This window comes from Chrysemys picta, chromosome 5 (genome assembly GCF_011386835.1).
Source record: "Chrysemys picta bellii isolate R12L10 chromosome 5, ASM1138683v2, whole genome shotgun sequence".
Classification (NCBI taxonomy): domain Eukaryota; kingdom Metazoa; phylum Chordata; order Testudines; family Emydidae; genus Chrysemys; species Chrysemys picta.
In genome coordinates, this window is record NC_088795.1 from 63,034,754 (window position 1) to 63,057,352 (window position 22,599).

Consider the following 22,599-nt stretch of genomic DNA (forward strand, 5'->3'; position numbering starts at 1 on the left):
ACAAAATTATGCCTTATTTCCTGTCAGAGTTTGCCTAGCTTCAACGTCTAGCCATTGGATCATGTGATACCTTTCTCTGCTAGGTTGAAGAGCCCATTATTAAATATGTGTTCCTCTTATAAGTAAAGTAGATACTTATAGACTCTAATCAAGTCACCCCTTAACCTTTTCTTTATTAAGCCAGAATGACAAATGGAGCATAGCATCAACACAAACAGCAAATATTCTGAGACATAGGATAAACTGGGGAGAGTTAGCAAAACTGTAAGTAAACAGAAACAGCAGCCATTACTGGAACTTCATAAAGGTTTTCTTATCCCTTCAGTACACTTGGAATATAAGAATAGGATACAAGTGAATGTTCAAAATTCTTTATTTAGAAAGAATATTGTTAAAACACATATTCAACATTGTAATTAGCAAACTGTTCAAATTTAACATAGTGCAAAATATTTGTAAAATCTCTTCACAATTCAACTAAAAGTTACAAATGTGTTTTTATAAAAAATGTAAACATTGATTCACAATTATTTCTACACAGCAAAAACTGACTACCACAGACAAGAAAAACAAAAATTCGCAAAAGTTACTAAATAAATAAATGATACTGGAGTGTTTTAAAATTCAGAAATGACATTGCTTTCTACTCTTATGTTCTACAGATCAAAAAGTTCAATGCCTTTATAATCACGGTTCAGAGATTTCCTCTGACCAACACATGGAGAAGGGCAGAGATAAATGGGTTTTGTATAGAAACTAATCCAGCAATCTGTGGCTAGAGGGATGATCTCTATGACAAGCCAGTTAAAGGTGCTAATTGGGGAAATACAGAGAAAATGAGGTATCTCAGTAGCCATTCTTTATTCTCCTGCTAATAATTAGCAACAATTGATGATTAGCTCTGAAAAAGGATGGACTGTTAAAAGACTGATATTAATATGTAGAACACAAATTTAGTGAGTTATAGGCATCTTTTAGCTATGACAATCATAGTCTGAATTTCCCTTTTGCCTTTGGCAGAAGTGTAATTTATCGAGGTAGAGAGAGGAGATTGAAGCAGGTGCTACTCCAACACTTTTTAAAGAACGAAATGGCCCATTTGCAATCTTACATGCAAAGAGAGGGTACAGCAGATATGCTTTCATATCTCAGGTTAATTATTGCTCTCTGAACTAATAGGTAGTCAAGTACATTGGAAGACAAGAACTATTAATTCATTCTGAATTCTCCAAAATGCCCTGGCACTCCCCCCCCCCCCAAAATTTCCTGCCTTGAAGAGCATAAAAACTAGATTTAATAAGACATGAGAGGCGAGGGTCAAAGACACTCAAAGGAAGAGGGTGAGCAGAGATGAAGTTACATGGTTACACAAGAAGGCATATATACATTTTGATGGTTCCATCACTATGTGGTGTGGTCCCTTTCCTTCCCCATGCTTCTTTTAGCCTTCACAATACAAGTGAGCTGTTAGGAGAGATTATAGTGTAGTTGCAACCTGCTTGTTTAGGTATATAATGCAGAGTGGCCCATAAGAAAACTGAAGAGGAGAGGCAGAGAAAGCAGAAGAGAGAAAGTCCATGTTAGTGCAAACAGCACCTGCTGTCAAACAAAGTTACAAGAAAGCCAATTCAGGCACTTCAGAAAGTGCAGGAGTGATAACAAAGAACTGTCATTTCACACAAGGGTTTTGAAAATGAAAGACAAGAGGAAATGGAAAGACACATCATGTTTCTCCTCATATTAAAGTGCCTTCAGACTGCACCCTGCCATACCGCTAGATTTCTGGATTAAAAACTTTCAGCAAACAACATTATCTCCTGTCAATTCTTCCCTTGTTCCTCATTCTGAACCAATTGTGATGTTAGTGACATTCTAGGACTCGCTGCCAGGATTTGTAAGTGGGCATTATTTGGAACCGAGAAACTTCCAGTGCTCCATGCCGTTCCCATTTAAAATATTTCAACAGGCAGTGCATAAAGCTCAAACATCCAAACTGACCACCAGAGCGTGACTCTTGTTTCATCTTTCTTTCTCAGAACCGAGGGTCAAGGGTCAATCAGATTTAGGGTCACAGACTCTGGAAGCTGAAGTATCTTCCTGAATTCTGGATGCGCCATGTCTGTAATGCCCAGCAGACCAATCCCTCATACTAAAATAGTTTTTAAAAATTTTGAAGTAAAATTTCTTCATATTGAATAAGTATAAATTTATGGAATACCAGTATCTGCCAAATGACTGCCAGCAGGGTGTTTTTTTGTTTGCCCAGTCGGTGTCAAACAAACACAGATGAAACTGTATCTGCTATACCTAGAAGAAGTAAAACACAAACTAGATGTTCAATAAGTATTAAGAATGCATTTATTTCAAACTAAACTTGCTGTTCATAGCCAACTGAAACTTAACCCCCAAAAGTCCTACTTCATGAGCCAGTATAGGTGAAATGCAAAGAAAAAGGAAACAAAACTAAACTGTTTTGCCTTTTACTCTTTTATATTGTATGAAAACAGCTACAGTTCTCACCTCCTCCCTCCCTCCTTTATTTTCACATTAGAGCTCTTCGGTTCTTTTCTTGGGGAATTTAATGCAACTCTGGTGAACTTACAATGTGTTAGCACAACAGGATGTTGAAATGTGAGCTGTAGTTTTCCTAGTCTAAGACTCAAAATCCTTTCCCTTTTCCCCTACGGACTGGAAAAACTGCTGGTAAAATTTTACCATTCCAACGTGCTGTCATGTTCTAGGTCCTCCACAGATTACGCAAGGCCCATTACAGAGAAATTTGTGGCCCCGGTATAGCATGTTTTCTGGGGCCCCACCCTCCCATTTTACCCCCATTTCATCCAAGTTACAGATATTTGAGGGGCCCTACTACAATTGTCCCTCCTTTCCTACTCTCTTATTAGCCCTCCTAAACATCCTCCAGGAAAAAGGTAGTGGACAGATAGGGTGAGTTAAACAGCCATGTGTAGTGAGTGGTGGGCATGCCACGTTTTCGCCACCAAAAGCTCCAGGAGAGAAAGTGACTCAGCAATCCTTCCTGAGGAAGCCCAGAGTGCAGGAAGTCCACACCCGTGTTCATTTCAACTCTCTTTGAGTGGCTGTACTTCTCCCAAGGGTGCACCAAAGAACAGTCCCTGTATTCTATCTGAGTGCAATTGTGACAGGCTCGTGTCCGAAATGAGGAGGGTGGGAGATAGAAGGGAAGGCTTCTGCATCCATATAAGGGCCTATCACACTCTAGTCCTAAATCAGAACTAATGTCTAATTCAAAAAAAGAGACATTCTGAACAGAGAAAAACTAAGATTAATAGATTCACAGAATTTCTACTGCTCCCCTCTGGTGAATTTAGGGCACAGGCAATTTGGTTTTGTTTCTTTGCTGAAGAAGGTTAAGAGACAACTGGGTTAATGTGAGAATTATTGAATTAGTGAGCTTTAATTTTACTGATTGTTCTCTTGGTCCACCTCTACAGCCAGCTTGCTTTAGTTATCATGACTCAAATCAACAGTGTTACCAGGTAGCTAGTTCATACAATAATAAATGAATATTATCAAATTTAAACAGCTAAATAAGGGCCCAAACTTCCTTCCAAGTGGGACTGGGTCTTAGGGGCCCAATTCGTGTTGCCCTGATCTTTGTGTAATCACATCATTGCAAAGTGGGTGCAAAATGTTATCCAGTCTGATTTGATACTAGTTTATACACTAGTGCAAAATGAGTAATTGACCAGCCAAGGTACTGAGCAATCATGAATCAGGACCTGTATGTGTGAGATATGGGGTTTTATGGTAGGTAAGTCCAAAAAACTGACACACCGAAGCTGAGACAGACTAACAAACCCAGCATTGCATTAGTTGCTGTTAGGATTCCTGTACAAAAGGTAGACAGAATAACTACTAGTCCAATTATTGTAATCAGATGTGAGACCCTCATTTGGGAATAAGGGTCTGATCTCGTGAGCTGCTGACGAGACTTCATCCCCTCACAGAATCAGACCCTAAAAAAAGTTCAAAATAAAAATGGCAGATGGTCTTTGTCAGGAGACTTGGTGAAGGGTAATTTAGGGACTATTCTTGAAGGAAAACCTACAGGCAAGAACCCTGTTTCCTTTGCAGAATCACCGGGCAGCGCACAGGTATAACATGTTTGCAGATTTGCTTGCAGGACTGAATCCTTGCATAATAAGGTTTTCTTTGCCCATTTAATTTAACTAAACTAACATGTACTTTAACTTGTTATGCCTTAGAGCTTTACATTTCCAAAGTGCTTTATAAATATTAACTAATCATTTAAATGTATGAATTAGCTCCACTAGCAAAGATTCAGAAGGGTAGCCATGTTAGTCTGTATCCACAAAAACAACGAGGAGTCTGGTGGCACCTTAAACCTAACAGATTTTTTCTGGCATAAGCTTTCGTGGGTAAAAAACCCACTTCTTCAGATGAATCTTTTTATCCACGAAAGCTTATGCCCGAGTAAATCTGTTAGTCTTTAAGGTGCCACCAGACTCCTCTGTTTTTAGCGAAGATTTTGTTTTATTAACGTGTTCTTTTTTACCTGCACTCATCTCGTCCTCTTTTTATAAATAAAGTGATTTTGTGTTTTTATCATCTGAACTTCTAGCTGAAGTGTTTTCTAGATCCTTTCACTTATATGGAAAAATATAGCCCAGCATGTGCCTTTACTGTTCAAACCAATGTTTTGTTTGTTTGACTTACCACAGACATTGCTACCTATTTTAATATGAGCATAACCATTTATTCCCCATGTGTGCCCCCACGAGTTGCGTACAATCCAGTAAGGGATGCTACCTGTAAAAAGAGAGATTTTTTCATAAATAATTACAGAAAATAGCAAATTTGGGAAACCCGATAAAACTCTTAATGCATTGTCTAATTTATCAGTCATTATAATGTTTCACAGTTTATGCTGACTTGATGTAATGATAGTGGAATCTACTATTAACAGTATAGCCAACAAGCTCATGTCATACTGCTGCTGGTACAGCATAGCCTCATTCTTGAGAAACTAATATTGAAACACTATACTTACATCATATACTAGATTAACAGAATTTGTGCTAACCTCTATTTTTATTGCTATGTTGTCAATTGTGCTCTGCAAGGATGCTCTGGGGGTCTGTCTGCATGGATCACATTGCAAGTACAGAGCCTAGATGGGCTCAACATTTAACTATTTTTTGTTTTTAAGATAGATAGCTTAAATATACTAGTTTCTAACCTCTTTTTTTTAAATAAAAGACAACTTTATTCTGTGAAGCAAAATACATATAAAAGCCACAGTTTTGTGACTCTAGCTAATGAAATTTTTACCTGTTCTATCAAAACCGGTGATGAGAACAGCATGATTTGCTTTTCCACTGGAGCAGTGATACTGTATGATCCCACCCAGATAATCCTGCCAGCTAACTGCATCTACTGTCACTGCCAAAGGTCCACAGTTAACAAGCTTCTTCATCATTTCGTCTTCCTGGCCACTATGAAAAAGATAAGTCATAATCCAAAACTGTTAAACTTTAATGTGTCAAAACAATCTCCAAGTCACTCAGCTGATTCTGTCCAATTTAATATTCAAATAACCAAGCTGTTTCCTGTAAAAGTTAAACTTCACAGGTTTATATGTCAAGATGAAACCAGGGAAGGTAGGAGATACAAAGCGAATAATTTGCCTGTATTAAAGAAATGATAATTAAGTAGATTTTGGGTACAATTGCAGGGGAACAGCAGGTACTATGTAGCTGCGACTCTCCTCTTCCTCACTTAGAATGTGGCTTTTGACAATCCATGAAATATGTTAACACACTACAAAGAAAACCTTAATGAGTCTTTAATATGTTTTTTGAAGCTCAAAGCAGCTTTCCGCCCAAAATGTAGGCTTTGGACAACTGGTAACTAAGGCTGTATTAGAATATGTATTAAACATTACATTTTAGCTAACAAAATGAGCAATTCTAATGAAATATAACGAAATATTTTAGTGTAAAAGGATATGCTATACAATGAATGTGTTGGTAACATCACTGGTCAATCATTAATAGGAATTTCTAAATTAGTTTGTCCACTTACACTTTTCTATGGTTATTTTAAATGTACTGCTCTCAGAACAAAATCAGTTAAATTAAGTGATTAACACCCTCTCACAATTTTTTTTACTGGAGTTATGCAATGGTCCTAAAATATTCTCAGCCACTCTAAGTATGTTTAATTTGGTTATTACCAAAATTATTCAGTAATAAAGCTATAGAATTACTTATTTTTAGCTATTTATGTTTGGTTGTCATCCTCTTGCTACTGGAATGATTTTTCATATGTTGTTTCTGAAAGCAAATTGTATTGTACTGACAATTAAAAAAAATTAGAAAGTCAACTTAGTACAAAATTAAAAAGAAAACAAGTTGTCTTTACCAATTTCAGTCAATAGCAGTGTTTGTTCAAGTCACAGGCTGGAAAGTGAGGGATGTTTGCAGTGGAAAGGAATGCAAATAGATATGGACTGAAGTAATCAAATGCTTACTGATTTTTTTTTTCAGTGAAGTTTGATGACAGCACTAGGATCTGTTGTTCATGAGGTATAAGTGACTTAACTTTCAAAAAGTATACGCATAAAATTGAAACCAAAGAGAGAGAGTGCACTTTGACTTTTTAGTAGCTGAAAATGATTTTTACTCTGATCCAGACCTGAAGAAGAGCTCTGAGTAATTCAAACACTTCTCTCTCTCACCAAACAAGTTGGTCCAGTAACAGATATTACCTCTCCCACCTTGTCTCTCTAATATCCTGGAAATGACATGGCTACAACAACTGCATTTTACTCTTACTGTGATTTAAAAAATCTAGACCACAAATGCCCAAATGAATATGATTTGATATACGGTGGCAGGATTAACATATACCTGCATGATTGACTAATGCCATCAGTAAAAATAACCTTTGGCTGCCCAATGCAGTGAAGGCTCTGACTTCACTTCATAGCCCATGGACACAGGAAAAAGGTACAGCAAATAAAAAGAATGAATAGTGGTTACCTGAAGTCATACGCAGTATAATCTGTGATTGAAACTCCAAAATCAGAGGGCTGGAAATAATGGCACAGTCCTGTTTGAGCTTTAAAAGTGTATTCAGAATCTTTCACCAATTTTACTTGTGTCTGTAAGAAGATATATTAATGAATGTTTGGTGCTAAAGCCAAAGAGGGTATAAAAGCTGGTGTCTTGAGTAATCTCCTGGCATTGCAGAATTCCAAGTGGTGTGGAGCCTGTGCATTCATGCACACTAACCCCCGACTGAAGTTTTAAGAACCACTGACCCCTCATGAGAACCTCTGTAAAATATTGTATTTACAAACAATTCATCTTATATGGCCAAAACCTCAAACCAGCATCTGAACAGCTGGGGCTGAGCTGGCAGGGGAGCACTCATAGAGGAATCCTTCCTCTCCAGCCACAGTGCAGCTGTGGACCTTCTACACAGACTACTTCCACCTACTGGCTAATGAAACACCATCTGTACGTCCTGTATGCCTTTGGTGGAGGGCAGAAGATCGATGCAGCAATGTCTCTATGCATTTCAGCTTCCTGAGCTGCTATGCAAGGAGCCCATGCAGAATGGGGATGCACACTCCATATAATGAAAAATTAAATTTCTCATCTGGAGCTGTTACTATCCTGGCTCACATCCACCTTATTCTTCAGGATGGGAGAGCTCTTTAAATAGAATAGTTAGGCATGTAAATCCATATTATGACAGTTAAATAAATGGCTTATTTTACAGTGGCATGGAGTGCCTGCCCCTTCTGTTTGTCTGAATGGGAGCTTAGGTTCTTAACATCACTGAAAATCAGGCCCTAAAATTCATGGTGAATTGAAATGAAGATGCTGTTGAATTCCAGATGCTGTTTTGCTCACAGTGCATCCCTGGGGGCTGATTTGTTGAATTCATAAGCAATGCATTTAAATCTTCCCACTTATACATAGCTACAAACTTTGGTTACTCTGGATTCCATGTGAAACTAACTAGATTCCAATAAGTTAGACATGCTGTAATCCATGCATGTTTTGCGCTACCTGCTGTTTTTTGTTTTTATAAAATACATTAGTATGGAAAATCTATAAGGAACAGTTTAAGATTTATGAAAAGACTCAGACCTGATTCAGCCAGCTGAGAGCACTAACAGTAGAGCCACCATGGCAGCCGTAATTGTTGTATGAACAGTCAATGACCTGCTGTACACTGAGTTCTTCCAGAATATTCACTTTGATTGCATAGGCAGATTCTATTCCACCCACAACGCTGAAAGCCCAGCAGCCTCCACACTGGGGGGGAAAAAATCCAATATTTGTCATTGAACAGTTTTCTGCCTATAACTGCTAAACAAAACAAAAAAAGAAAAGGAAGTAGTTTAAATATAGTATGTTTCTTCTTATTGTTTTAATTATTGAAGCATCAGCCAAAAATCACTGTAAAGTGTCTTCTTGTATCCAATATCATATTTTAAAATGAATTTAGCCTTTTTACTATTTGTTATAGAACTGTGAATTTTCTTCTCCATGATTTAGCATTCCTAATTTCCTATTCTAAGAACTCTTTCTATACTCCACCCCAATTTGTCTTTGCTAACACTAAAACAATCTCTTCAATATACAGAACCTAAACCACTCTCTGTCCTAGAATAATATTCTCCTAATCTGGGTTTTGACTCTTTTGTTACGCTGGAACTTTTTTTTTTTTTTTAAACCAAATAATTTTTTTTTTGTTTAGAACTAGATGGAATTTTTTAAAATTAATAACATGATGTAATTAATAAGGATATATCTAGTCTATTTTCAACAGTTATGTTTAAATAATTCTTGTTACAGAAAGTTGCTATGACTAGTTTATATTTTGAAAAACAACAACTAGGTGAAAGGATGAAAGGACAATGCATAAAGTGTGAGGCACCAGGCATAAATGATCTGAGGAGCATGATTTAGGGTATGTCTTCATCACAATAAAACACCCGTGGCTGGTCCAGATCAGCTGACTCAGGCTCACGGGGCTTGGGGGCTCTAAAATTGCAGCGTAGATGTCTAAGCTTGGACTGGAGCCTGGGCTGTGAGACCCTCCCCATGCACGGGTTCCCAGAGCCCACACTCCAGCCCAAGCCCAGACATCTACACTGCAAATGTATAGCCCCGCAGCCCGAGGCCCACGAGCCCGAGTCAGCTGACCTGGGTCAGCCATGGGTGTTTTATTGCAGTGCAGACATACCCATAGGGTCTATTATATTATGAAGAGTCAAAAGAGAGAATAGTACTGGGCCAGGTTCTCAGCTTTATACAAGTTACAGATAATGCAGCACTGAATGAGGGGCATCAGAGTGAATAATGACTCCCTGATTCTCCTCCTGGTCTTCGATGCAGGTTAGAGCAGCCTAGTGTTTGCTTCAGCCAGCTACGGTCTCCAAGGGACTCTAACCAGCTGGAGATAGCTGGAGCCAACTTTGCTCTGGCTACCCTTCTGCCCTGCCACTGATATGTCCCTGCCTGCTCCCAACAGACTACCTGTAGGGTTTGTGGAAAGAGAGGCACTGGAGTTGAATTCTACATCCATTGGAGACTTCCCCACACTGAGGGAATTCCCAGCAGAGGGTCTATGAATCATAGAATCATAGAATATCAGAGTTGGAAGGGTCAATAGCTGCTCCCTTTTGAGCCACTAATAGATACAAATAACAAGGCTGAGTAGTAAATCTTTCTCATTCTGTTTAGAAAAATACAAAGGCTTGAGCATGTAAATCTGGGGATGTAAATAGTTTTAGTCAATCAGACTGGAGATTTAAAAACCATAGATGTATCAAGTACATACTTTTATATAATTCTATAGCTTGTAGACATTTTAACTGACCTCTACACAGGTAAAGGTACTCAAATATAATGTATATGGGAGTAATTCTTTTCCTTATACTGGTGTAATTTAAAAAGCAGTACATAAGCAAAACATATATTATATAAGGTATTTTTGTTCTGATCATACATTAGAAAGTAATGTTTGTTGCCTATAATCAAAGGAGTTTAGAAGTCCTTTATATATTCCAAGAAACTTCATTATGCTGTAAAATCTAGCTAATTAGAGCTTTGTCTTATCAATACTTTTACATCAGTTGGATTTCCTCTTTTTAATGAATTTACACATTTATTGGGTCTATGTTGTTATTTTTTTCAGACCAGCCCTCCCATACACTTGTGAAAACAAACTGTTTAAATCTCAAGAGGCTTTACTGTTGCATGTCAGCACTGCATTCAAAGAACTGCTCTTGAGTCAGTAACTCATACAGTGTAGAGCAGAACCGATCTCAATATCAGAATTTCCATCCCAAATTCGGATAAAATATCGACATTTTTCACAGAACAGAATGTTCTGAAAAATTTGGATTCAGAAGCATTTAAGTGTTTTGTTTTGACACTTGTATTGAAGCAAAATATTCCAACACTCCTAAATCAGAACATTTCATTTCAGTTTTTCACAGCAAATCAAAACATTTCATTTTAACTGAGTTCAGCACTGAGCTGTGTCCATCTGAGGTACAGGAGCATGTCAGGGTTAGGGTGCCTCATGACCCACTTGCTCTCTGTGGGATGGACTCCCTGGTCATGTTTTGATTTAGGATGACCAACTTGAAATAAAATATTTTGTTTAGATTTTCTCAAAGGAAAATAAAAAAATGTTGGCAACATTAACATTTTCTTCACAGAAAATTTTGGTTTTGCAGAAGCCACATTTTTCTGTCAAAAAACCATTAGACAGAAAATTTCCAGCTAGCTCGATACATGGTAGTCACATCATTTAATGCAATTAAGGCAGTTCCAAATATTTTATTGCCATTGTTTTGGGAAATTATCCCTGTCCACCTGTATATCCCCTTCTGATCGCTATGATCATAGTAACTTTTTAAGCTTAATAGTGCCTTTCATCTAGAAGGATCCTAAAATACTATACATAAAAATAACACCCACCATTGAAAAGCAGCCATTTCTGAGGACGAATACACCGATATTTTTAGCAGAGCACAGCAACATTAGTGTATAGCAAATAAACAGACACTACGTGAGAGTTTTAGGTAGGCAAAATATAATCTCTATCATTTGAATTTGAACAGGACCCTTAGATTAAGCCTACCTCCAGTCAATGCCACTCTACAAATTAATCAGGCAATGATGTACGCTGAGATGCATCATATGCCATGTAGAACTCATTTTCAAGCCTGAGCATGCTACCAGGAACAGTCCAGGTAGGAGAAATGTATTAATCCCAGTCCATAATATGTGCAACGATAACATACTGGATGTTAGGAAGAAAAGAAAATACAGAACTTACTGTTTGCTGATTTCTCACTTTGGTGACCACATTCTTGTCCCTCCAGTCAAATTTTGTTGGTAACGGTGTTTCCTTTCTCTTCAGCACTTCTGTGTATCTGGGAACTCTGTAAGGTCTGCTTCTTAAATAAATAGCTAAAGAGAGACAAACAAGCTATTACAGTTTAAAAATTGTTTATAACATTACAAAAAGAACACTAGAAAGTTATTAAAATCTATTTGTGAGCTGTAGTTTTGAGTACCATACCGCATTTTAAATTCTTTTCAAACATATAAAGATAAAATTCAAGTAATCCAAAACAATCACTATATTCTAGATCTATTTTAAAATATTTTGAATTTCTAGCAAAGGGGAAATCTCTTGAATTTGAGTGTGGGACTCTCTATTAAGGGGTTCTATTAGAGCTGGTAAAAAAAATATATATTGGCCAAAAATTGATTTTTGGAAAACAACCTGATTTTTTTCACTTTTAAATTTTTCATAAAATTTGTTATTTTTCATTTTGGTGGAAAAAATCCCATTCATTCTTAATTTTTCCCTTCACTCCCTCCTTCCTCCCCCCCCCCCGCTCACTGGAAAAAGGAGGGAGGGAATAAAAACAATGAATAAGCACTGAAAAATAAATGGCTGTCAAATGAAAATTTTCATTGCAATTGAAACCTCATTTTTCAGCAAAAATATTTTTGATCTGTTCTAGATCTTACTAGCCAGTGCCAGTGTCTATTTCACTCATCATTTCAGTCTAGGCCATCATTTTTCCTTCCAAAAGGCTGATGGATTGAAAAAACAGCCCACAAATTTCAATAGCTAAACCCACCACGATTTTGGCCACCAGAGATATCTAATTGCAAACAAGTACAGCTGTGGCATGGCAAAGTTGTTTCCAGTTTAGATGATGCACAGTTTTCAGTTGCATAAAGTGATGAAGAATAGCTTCACAAGGGAAGGATTTAACTCCAGAAGTGTTTAACATATACATTTATGAATGCAATAGGCAATAGCCACTTAAGCCACACATTTATCCAGGCCTAGTGGACAGGGACACAGGAAATCTGGGTTCTATTCCCAGCTGTGCCACTGGCCTGCTGGGTGATATTTGACAAATCACCTTGCCTCTCTGTGCCTCAGTTTCCCCGCCTGAAAAATGGGGATAATGACAGCTAATGATAAAAAGTACTTTAGAAGAGCTAGGCATTATTACTGTGCTGTAAAGAGGTAACAGTCAAGACAGTTTAAGATTTAGGGCAAAAGAAGACTGATTTTTTAAAAAGTCACAGGCATTAATTTTACTCTTTTTTGTATCAGATTTTGTAAAATTGTTTCTTTGTATGTCTGTACATAAAACCATACTCTATGACCTTCCACTTGACATATAGTTTTATTTGTGTGGTGGTGCTTGACAGAGGTTTGGAGGGTTGGCAATGGACCTTTCATCCAAACCTCTTTCACAGATTGGCAATTCCATTGTGTCACCCCAGTATGGTCAGATCCAAAGCCCATTGAGGTCAGTGGTAGTCTCTCTCTACTTCAGTGAGCTTTGGATCAGGCATTAAATTGGAGAGTCAGTCCTACAAAGCCTAAACATGATTTAACACAGCTAGACCAGCATATATAGCAAATGTGTGTGTTTCTTTAAGGACCATCACAATGCAGAAGTATTTTCAATCAGTCTTTAAGAATACCTAGATGTTTTCTCACTCAGCATAAAAATCAGTTCAGCACAATTCTTTTAATACTTCATGTGTAACAGATCAGCCTTTCAATTGACAGCTGTAGCTAAAGGACCTTCTTAACACCAACAGAAAGAAACAGACAACTGTATGGTTTCTGAATCAGGTTCAAGTTCTGTGACAATCCAACCTTGCAAACCCAAGCGAGTGTGGAGAGCACTGCTGTAGCATTCAGACATACTTACAAGCAGAGACTTTAATCAGTACTAAATATAGTTAACATTTTACTAATTTGAAACAGTTTGTTAATATGACACAGGAAGAGGGAAGGGCAAAAATTACAGAGCAAATTAATAAAAATATGAGATTAGCAGCATGCTAGTTCTTTACCTTTAAAATCTTCAGCAAACAAGTGAGAAAACTGATTTATTCCATAGAAAGCAGTCGTGTTGTCATCTGATAATAAAGAATTCAAACTCCTAATTCTTTTAATACTTTCCTAGAAAAGAAAATTACAAATTCCTATTCCTTTTTAGAAATGTAACCATCTTTGCAGGGCTTGTAGAGTTTGCCCAACATCTACATGTCTGAGTACTAAGCATATTAACCAAGGTGAAAACCACCAGTGCTTGCAGCATTTAGGGACAAAACAAAGTTGTGTCATCTTTATTATGTGTTGTATTTAGTTGTAACATTTTCTATCAACTTTCTGTGTTTTAAACTGTCTCTTACTTTTGTTGTAGTTTCTTTCCATTCTTGGCTTCACTTTACTTTTTCTTTCCTCTATAGAGCACAGTATATCTTTTCCTCTGCTGCCTTTGGTGTCTCATTTTTTCTTTTCCTTCTCTCTTCCTAAAACCCTTACATCTTTTTTTCTTTCTTTCTCTACATCACATACCACTCTCTCTTTTATTCTCTCCTCCCATATATATTTTTTCTCTTCTTCCACTACCCCTTCCCTCTCTCTAAGTATAGGTTCACATATAGATATTTAGAATACTTTGCAAACTTTATTTTGGGTCAAGCAAATATGGCCATTTTGAAAAACAGAAGATGTAAGTTATCTGGTATGGGAGTTGCTGATGTTCTTTGTTTTGTTTATGTTTAGTGGTTGTATGCCTTTGTTTGGAGTTTAGATATTATACTCTATACATGATTTGGCTCAATTTATTCAGCTGTGGGCTACTGGAAATGCATTTTTTAATATTATGGATGGGCAATTGTTTTTGAAGTAATTTTTTTCTTGTTTCTAACATTTTATATACCGATTGTATCTCTCTCATACACACATACATACACACACAATCTTCTCTCTTCTAACTTATCCCATCAATTCCTCATCTCTCCCCTGCCCACTCCCACTTACGCATCCAACCAATGTATTCATTCACACAATGGACTAGAAAAGTTTAACACAAACGAAATAGCCAGAGAACAAAACCTAAAAGGGACAAAGGCTGACATGAAGGAAGCCCCTGTGACTAAGTGAAAAGCCAACTCTCTGCCAACCTGCTGAGAGTCTTACCAGTGTGCTGAATCTAATCTGTAGACTGGCAGGAAAATACTGCATCACTTTGTACTGAGTTCACATTTGGAAGGTTTTCTATGCAACCACATGGTTGGAAACTTAATTTGTATTTAAAACTAGAGATTTAAGGTACCAGAGAAGCTGATGAAAATTACACAGGAAAGCTCTCTACTTGGGCAAGTCAATATTTCAAACTTTGTTCATCTGTTTATTATTTATTAAGCATTCTAAGTGAGCACATTCACGTTCAAGACCCATTTATCATTACAATCCCTGTCCTGAAGAGTTTATGGTATAGAAGACAACCATAGAAAGAAAGTTGGAGAACCAGTGGAAGGGTTTATCTTAAATAACTTTTTCAAAATATTTTTCATTGTTTTTTCTATTGTGGACTTGAAAAAGCAGTGGATCTTTAGAAGAATTTTTGAATCTAAAATCATGCTTTTTTCCCTCCTAGAAGTAAGGTTCTATTTTCTTAGTATCTTGCAGAAGCAGTATATTTTACAAGCAAATTTTCAAACACTTATGGTCAAACATAAGGGTTGTGGGCAAAAAAAGGGTCAAAAAAAGGGTTGCGGGCAAAGTAGGGCCTGTGGAGCCTAATGCAGATTTATATACTAATACAAAATGGACTGCAGATATTTGCTCTGGTAGGTCTGGGTTCCTAAAACTGCTGCCCAAGGAGCTTCTGATAGCCTAGAGGAGTAAACAGTGCACAAAAGGGTGTTATAAGGGGAAGCTGGCCACGAAAGGACAAAGTGGTCTGCAAATTGAAAAAGCTGAACAAGAACTGCTGCATCTGATGACAAACATTCATGTCATCTCTGGTACTTGCTCACTTATTAACTTATGAGTATCCAGCAGCTGACTTGGCTACTTATTTGAAAGAATATCAAATTGGAATGACAGGTCATTTCTTTTTTTAAAATACCCCAGAAATCAAAATACTCAATAGTTTGAAGATGCATCAGAATATAAAGTAGTAATTCTGCACCACAGAATATTGTGAAAAGTATTTATGCAGAAAGATGCAGCAGTTACTGCTCAACTGTATGTAACATTACAAAAGTATTTAAAAATATTGGACAGCATCAGTCCACATTAAATAAATGCAAGGGACGTGTAATTATTATACATTTTATATCCTATTTCCTAGATTCTGAGGAAGAAAAAAGCATGCTACAGGACGCTCACTACAGCTGCCCTAAAGGACCAGGAAGAGGGCTCCTTGACCGCTACATACATTTGAAGGGAACTAAGGGCCAGATTTTAAAAGTATCTAGATGCCTAAATACTTCAAAAAATCTGCCCCAAATGATCAGGAAATGTGAATTTCTAAAAGGTTTGCATCAAAGAATCTCCTTATAAACTACAAAACTTAGTAAAACAATCTGACTTGTTTCAACTTGTTTTACAGCCGCAAATTTTAGGATGAAACCTTAAAAATTTGAGATTCTGACATATATATATATATATACACACACACACACACACACACATGAAAGAACCCATGGCACCACTTTCCATAAAAACAAGGATTTTCCTTTTCACCGTTTGCGTAGTGCTGCTCTCCAAACCAACAAAACAAACAGCATCGAAGAGATCACCTCCCCCTCCAAGCCACACTTCTGGTCAGCAGAGCCCCTGGAGTTGGAGAGACCCTCTTATAGAAGAGGTGTTGCCAACATTACACTGTCTGTGAGAGGCCCTTGTCTTTGGCATTTCTTCCATCCCTCCACCCCAAATCTGTTGACATTCAGCTCATGCTGCAAAGTGCATCTTTTTACCAAGGCTTTTAGAAAGGGAGGGGTTTCGAAAAGGGCTTGCATATATGATATATGGGCATATGAGGGTGTTTTGGGCTACGGTTGCGGTAATATTTAATTTGCTCTTTCTAGCTGATCATTTTGGGGTTTTGCAAAACTGCTGGTCATTTTTTACATTCGTATTTTTTAAAATATTAATTTGCAAGGTCCTTTGGGATGAAAGGCACCTATGTACATGTAAAATATCAGCGTTAATAAAGGAAAACAGCACTATTATCTGCAAATATGAGGCAGGGAATGAGTGACAGGGGATGGATCATTTGATGATGACATGTTCTGTTCATTCCCTCTGAAGCACCTGGCATTGGCCACCGTTGGAAAACAGGATACCGGGCTAAATGGACCTTTGGTCTGACCCAGCATGGCCATTCTTATGTGGCCTCTATGAGTCCAGAATTTCAAGACAATGAGAGGGGAGCTGGCAGAGTTCAAGTATACAGAATTTAGTCCCACAACCTTACACACTGGGCGTGACTATGAAATTCCAAACTATGAAAGGAGTCTGCTCTGCATCAAACCTGGAAACTAGAAGAGGAGAGTAACAAATGCCACCATCATCTGACTGAGAACTGGGCAAATTCAGAGGGTTTTGTTAGATCAAGGCTGACACCTTATGGGGGAAATGAAAAATACAGGTAGTAGTTTGGGGAAAGCTTTCCTCCAAACAGAGCCAGGGTTTTGTGGCCCAGGAAATCCATTGCTATGCCTCTACTTTTATTTTGAAGGAAGATTTCAGTTTTCCTTTTCTTTAAAATGTCAATGCAAACTTTAGTACACAATGGTGAATGAGGCCCAAAGTGTTTTCAATCCTCTGACTAAATATCCTTTCCTTCCTGAATTGATCCATTTGTAATCACTTGTCACTTGCAATGTGTTACAATTCTACTCATTCTCCAGTCATCCATAAAATTCCAGAAAAAACAGGGTAGACAAGACATGATAGGTCCAATTCTCCACTATGTTTTGGCTGGTGTTATCTATTTATATCCATGCAAAGAATGCATAAGCTGTAACCATTCTGATTTGCTGATATTTCACACCCACTTAACACATTTGTAAATCATTACACAAGGTGAAAGATAGTGGAGAATAAGGCATATATTTAATGTGAAAAGCCAGGCATCAATTTAAAACAAATTTTAATTCTTTCTTTATACATCTAAAAGCAAAAAACCACAATTTCCTCCTTTTCCATATTACCTTTAAAAGATGTGTGAGGCACATAAGACTTGTCCCCATTTCCCCACATACTACATAATTCCCCCACCACATAACACTGATTGAATTTTACCTATACTCTTTCCTGACAGCTATAGAATCGAGAATGGCCAGATATTCACGATGGTGGGGGGAGGAGGAAAGGGGAGTTTGGTGCTTGAAAGAGGCTGACCCTTAACACATGAGCCTGTGGGGTTGGGGGGAATGTTTTAGTAGCAGTTTATGACCATGCAGAGAGAAAGCTTTGGGAGCTGAGGTGGGGAGAGGGCAGTAGGTGGCAGGTATGGAGGCTGAGCACCAAAAGGAAGGGTGAGTGGTGAATATGGAGGCTGAGAGATTGGCAGGCAAGAGATCTGTGTGGCAAGTATGGAGGCTGAGTGGCAGGCTGGGGGGTAGCAGCTATGGAGACTGGGCAGCTAGCAGGGAGGAGGGATGGGTGACTGGGTGGCAGGAGTGCCTGGCAGATATGGAGGCAGCATGGGAGGCTGGGGGGTAGCAGCTATAGAGACTGGGTGGCTGGCAGGCAGGAGTGCCTGGCAGGGATGGAGGCTTAGCAGCCAGCTGGCAGGCCAGAGGGATGTCAGCTGGCAGGCAGACAGGCAGGGTGGATCATGGATGGAGGCATGGAGGCCGTGCAGCAGGCAGGATTGGTGGTGGGTATGGAGGCAGGGGGTGGCTGGCAGGAAGGGTTGATGGGGAGTATGGAGGCTGAGTTACAGCCAGGAGGGGGTGGCTGGCACATAGTGGGTCCCCTTCCTGACCAACTCTGGCAAGCAGAGGCAGCGGGTGGGAGGCCCCGGACTGGATAGGGGCCAGGGCAGGGCGGGTGGCTCTGGGGAGGTACACGGGCAGGGTGGGTTGCTGGCAGGGAAGCGCTGGGGGTGGCAGGGTGCAGGACGGGGAGGCTGTTTGGGGGAACTGCAGGCAGAGACAGGGCGGGGGTGCGGCCGGAGCAGGAGCCGATCTAACCCCTTCTTTAACACCCACGGGTGAGCGCAAGAGCAGTCGGTACCTACCCGCAGGGCGGCCTCCTCCCGCCCATCCCCGCTGCCCCAGCGAGCCCGAGTGAGGTTCCGGGAGTCGGGCAACTCAGTGCGGCCGCCGCTGCTCCCCCGTGGCTGGATCCCCGAAGGCTGTGGGAAGGAGCCGCGCCCGCCGGGGAGCAGGCGGCACAAGAGCCAGAGCCCCAGCAGCTTCATGGAGCCCGGGGCTACTCGCCGCGCCAGCGGAGGAGGGGGGTCTACTTTCCCTTTCACTTTCCGGGCTCCAGCGACTCCGCCTCCTGTCGCTGCTGGTGGGAGTGCGCCTCACTGGAGCCACCCCCTTTACACCCCCTGGCTTTAGTCTGACTGATACTTTCAGCAGGCGCCCTGCAGCGTCCCACTCCCTGCTGTAGGAAGGGACAACTAACCTCATGTTTCAGCCCTTAATCCAGCTGATAACTTTTGGGGGTGATAGGTTTCAGAGGGGCAGCCATCTTAGTCTGTATTAGCAAAAACAAGGAGGAATCCTTGGGGCATTTTAGAGACTAACAAATTTATTTGGGCATAAGCTTTCATGGGCTAAAACCCACTTTATCAGATACATGGAGTGGAAAATACAGCAGGCAGGTATAAATACACAGCCCATGAAAAGATGGGCGTTGCCTTACCAAGTGGGGGGGGGGGGTCAGTGCTAACAAGCTAATTCAATTAAGGTGGAAGTGGCCTATTCTCAACAGTTGACAAGAAGGGGTGAATGACAAAGGAGGGAAAATCACTTTTGTAGTGCTAATGAGGCCAATTAGCTTCAGATTGGTGGGCTGTCTGTAAGTAAGAACCCCAACCTGAAGCTAATACTCACCAGCAACTACACACCACACAACAAAAACACTAACCCAGGAACCAATCCCTGCAACAAACCCTGGTGCCAACTCTGTCCAAACATCTATTCAAGGGACACCATCATAGGACCTAATCATATCAGCCCCCACCATCAGGGGCTCATTCACCTGCACATCTACCAATGTGATATGTGCCAGCAATGCCCCTCTGCCATGTACATTGGCCAAACCGGACAGTCTCTACGCAACAGAATAAATGGACACAGACATCAAGAATTATAACATTCAAAAACCAATAGGAGAACACTTCAGTTTCCCTGGACACTCAATAACAGACTTAAAAGTGGCAATTCTTTGAGAAAAAAACCTTAAAAAACAGACTCCAACGAGAAATTGAAGAACTGGAATTAATTGATGGTATATCACATTGGTAGATGTGCAGGTGAACAAGCCTCTGATAGTGTGGCTGATGTGATTAGGTCCTATGATGAGAATAGGCAACTTCCACCTTAGTGGAATTGGCTCGTTAGCACTGACCCCCCACTTGGTAAGACAACTCCCATCTTTTCATGTTCTGTGTATTTATACCTGCCTACTGTACTTTCCACTCCATGCATCTGATGAAGTGGGTTTTATCCCATGAAAGCTTATGCCCACATAAATTTGTTAGTCTCTAAGGTGCCACAAGGACTCCTCTTAGGGGTGAGATTCTCCCATGGGTCAATTATCACACATCTAGATTCTACCTATTGTGGGGGGTTTACAGCTTTTCCCAAGGTCTGGGACTGGCCATTGTTGGGGACAAGATACTGAGATAGTTGCTGCACTATTGGGCTGCACTATTGGGCTGAGCCAGTCTGGCAAGTCCTATGTTCCTCATCTTTCCTGACTACTTTAAAAGAGCCTTAGGATTTCCAGCACAATTTTGTTTGACCCTTATACGGTTTGACCCTTATACGGTTTTGTCTTGATTAAACAACTTTTTTTGTTTGTTTGGGTTTTTGTTTTTCCTTATCTTGGGTTGTCACTTAATCCTGCAAACAATTATACACATGCTTAACATAAGGACTTCAGTCCCATTAAATTCAGTGAGACTAGTCAGGAGTTTAAAGTTAAGCATGTAGGTATGTGTTTGCAGGATTGATGCCTATGACTGTTTACACTCTGAGTGTATGTGAAAAGGATAAAAATCCTTTTGTAAATTTCTATCACTTAAGCTCTAGAAGGTGAACATTTTAGCTATCTCAAAAAGAACAGGAGTACTTGTGGCACCTTAGAGACTAACAAATTTTTGTGGATACAGACTAACACGGCTGCTACTCTGAAACCTGTCATTAGCTATCTCAGGTTTTATTTATAAATAAGTAATATGTTTACATTATTACATTTATTGCATTACTTTTCAGCTGGTTTGATTTCATAAACATTTCTGCTCCTTCCCTTATGTATTTGTTAAAGCATAATAAAAATGTGGAAAGGCATTCTCTTTCCTGCCTCACTGGCCATAAGGAACCTAGTCAATCTCGTGATTCTGTGGATAGGAAGTAGGGTTGTTTTACCGACTCTGAAGGTGAATGGTCTGAACCATGAAGCTGTTTACCTTTGCCTGTACACTATAATATAACTACAAACTTTGTGTCATAGTACCTGCTTTTAAAAATCAAACTACAGTGTTAGTGCTGATGACCATTTGTGACATTCAGTGCTTCTGCTGACAATATAAACATAAATTTAAAAAAATGCTATCTAAATGCAACGTAAGACTTGTAAATTTCAGTTTTGGACTACTATATAAAAAGTGTCTACTTACAAGCATTTGTTCAGGCGTCAAAAGTCAGAAGTTACTTGTCATAGTAGCACCTCCAGTGATGCTGAGATGAAATGTTGCAATCAAAAATAGCTGCCTTTTCCTCTCCTCTCTGCCCCCAAAAGGTAGGAAAACAAAGAGAATAGGGTAACTGAGAAAACTGTCAGAAAAAAAATAATGAAAGTAATGAAAACCGTCAGTCAATGATACAGGGCATAGTTCTACTACCACTGATTAGAAGGAAGGGTCGGGGAATACTTTGGTGTATTGGATGGGGTAAGAGGTACTGGAAAGGGATGTTATCCCTGTGGGGGCAGAGTTAAGGTTGTGATTAGTGGACTGTGGTGTACACCAGTTGTGGTAATGGTAAGCTATGTGTCTGTGCGGAAAACAATAGAGAGTATGTATGCTCATTTATGTCCTTTCAACTGCCACATTCTTACTCTCCTCAATGCTAACACTGGTCTGATTTGCCATTTGCCAGCTAATGGTTGATGATTTGCTGACCGTGGAACTGTAGAGGGAGTTTGTATTGTAGTTGTACTCCTCACTGAAGTGCAGCTACCTGTTTTGTAGGGGTAGGCAGATGAGGAGCCTGGTAGCTGAAAGTCTGTGGGGAGTTCAGCTACCAGCTGGTCTATCTCTGTAGTTCTTTAGCTGGTGAATCTCCTTTGACTTGCCAGTTCCTATTATTAATCTGATAAGTGTCATCATTACAATGGGATCAAATACATTAGCCTACCTTCCATAGAGATGCTGTAATGGATTTAAGACCAATGAACTATGCATTATTTTCCTAAACTTTGAGAAAAAGCTTAAAAATCATTTACCCAATCATGCTGTGAAGAGCCCAGTTCATGCTGGAACATTGTTTGAACTTTGTTACAGGAAGTGGATATTTGTCGATATGTTGTAGGGGTACTAAGGCATGCATATTTTGAGTTTGTTCAAGGTTTCCTTATTCTGATTTAAGATTGTTTGGACTACAAAGATTATTGAAAATGCTAGACAAGCTGCTGTAAACAATTTAGATGCTTTCCATGGAATGTGTAGCATAAAACCCAGAATAACCCAAAGAGTGGGCAAGGGCTTATTTTATCTATGTTTTTACTTTTGTTGGGTTGTGTTTTGTATCTGTCCTTTTCCGCTTGTCTTTATTTTCTGATCCATATTATAAGTATCAAACCTATTGAATGTCAGGCCAGCATGTTTTTCGGGTTTTATCAATGTACCATAGCCAGTCCAAGGTTTGGTTTTGTCTGTTTCTCAGACACTGTCTCTGCGAGTTCCTACCATAGAGAGAGAGAGAGAGAGAAACTTTATCTATCCATGTGACTACACCTCCAAATCAGCCT

General features: G+C 39.4%; 1 protein-coding gene across 2 annotated transcripts; it reads right to left on the minus strand.

Annotated features, from left to right (window-relative positions):
- Positions 1–355: 355 nt before the first annotated feature.
- Positions 356–19,113, minus strand: CTSO (cathepsin O). 2 transcript variants are annotated; one of them, XM_005299328.3, is made up of 8 exons: positions 18,632–19,113; positions 13,434–13,542; positions 11,374–11,507; positions 8,166–8,333; positions 7,047–7,168; positions 5,335–5,498; positions 4,720–4,812; positions 356–2,307 (listed from the first exon to the last, which is right to left on the minus strand). In XM_005299328.3, the coding sequence occupies exons 1-8, from the start codon at positions 18,812–18,814 to the stop codon at positions 2,273–2,275; spliced, it is 1,008 nt and encodes a 335-aa protein (XP_005299385.1). In that variant the 5' UTR covers positions 18,815–19,113; the 3' UTR covers positions 356–2,272. The 2 variants fall into 2 exon arrangements, with proteins under 2 accessions (XP_005299385.1, XP_042698093.1); XM_042842159.2 differs by lacking the exon at positions 4,720–4,812.
- Positions 19,114–22,599: the final 3,486 nt, after the last annotated feature.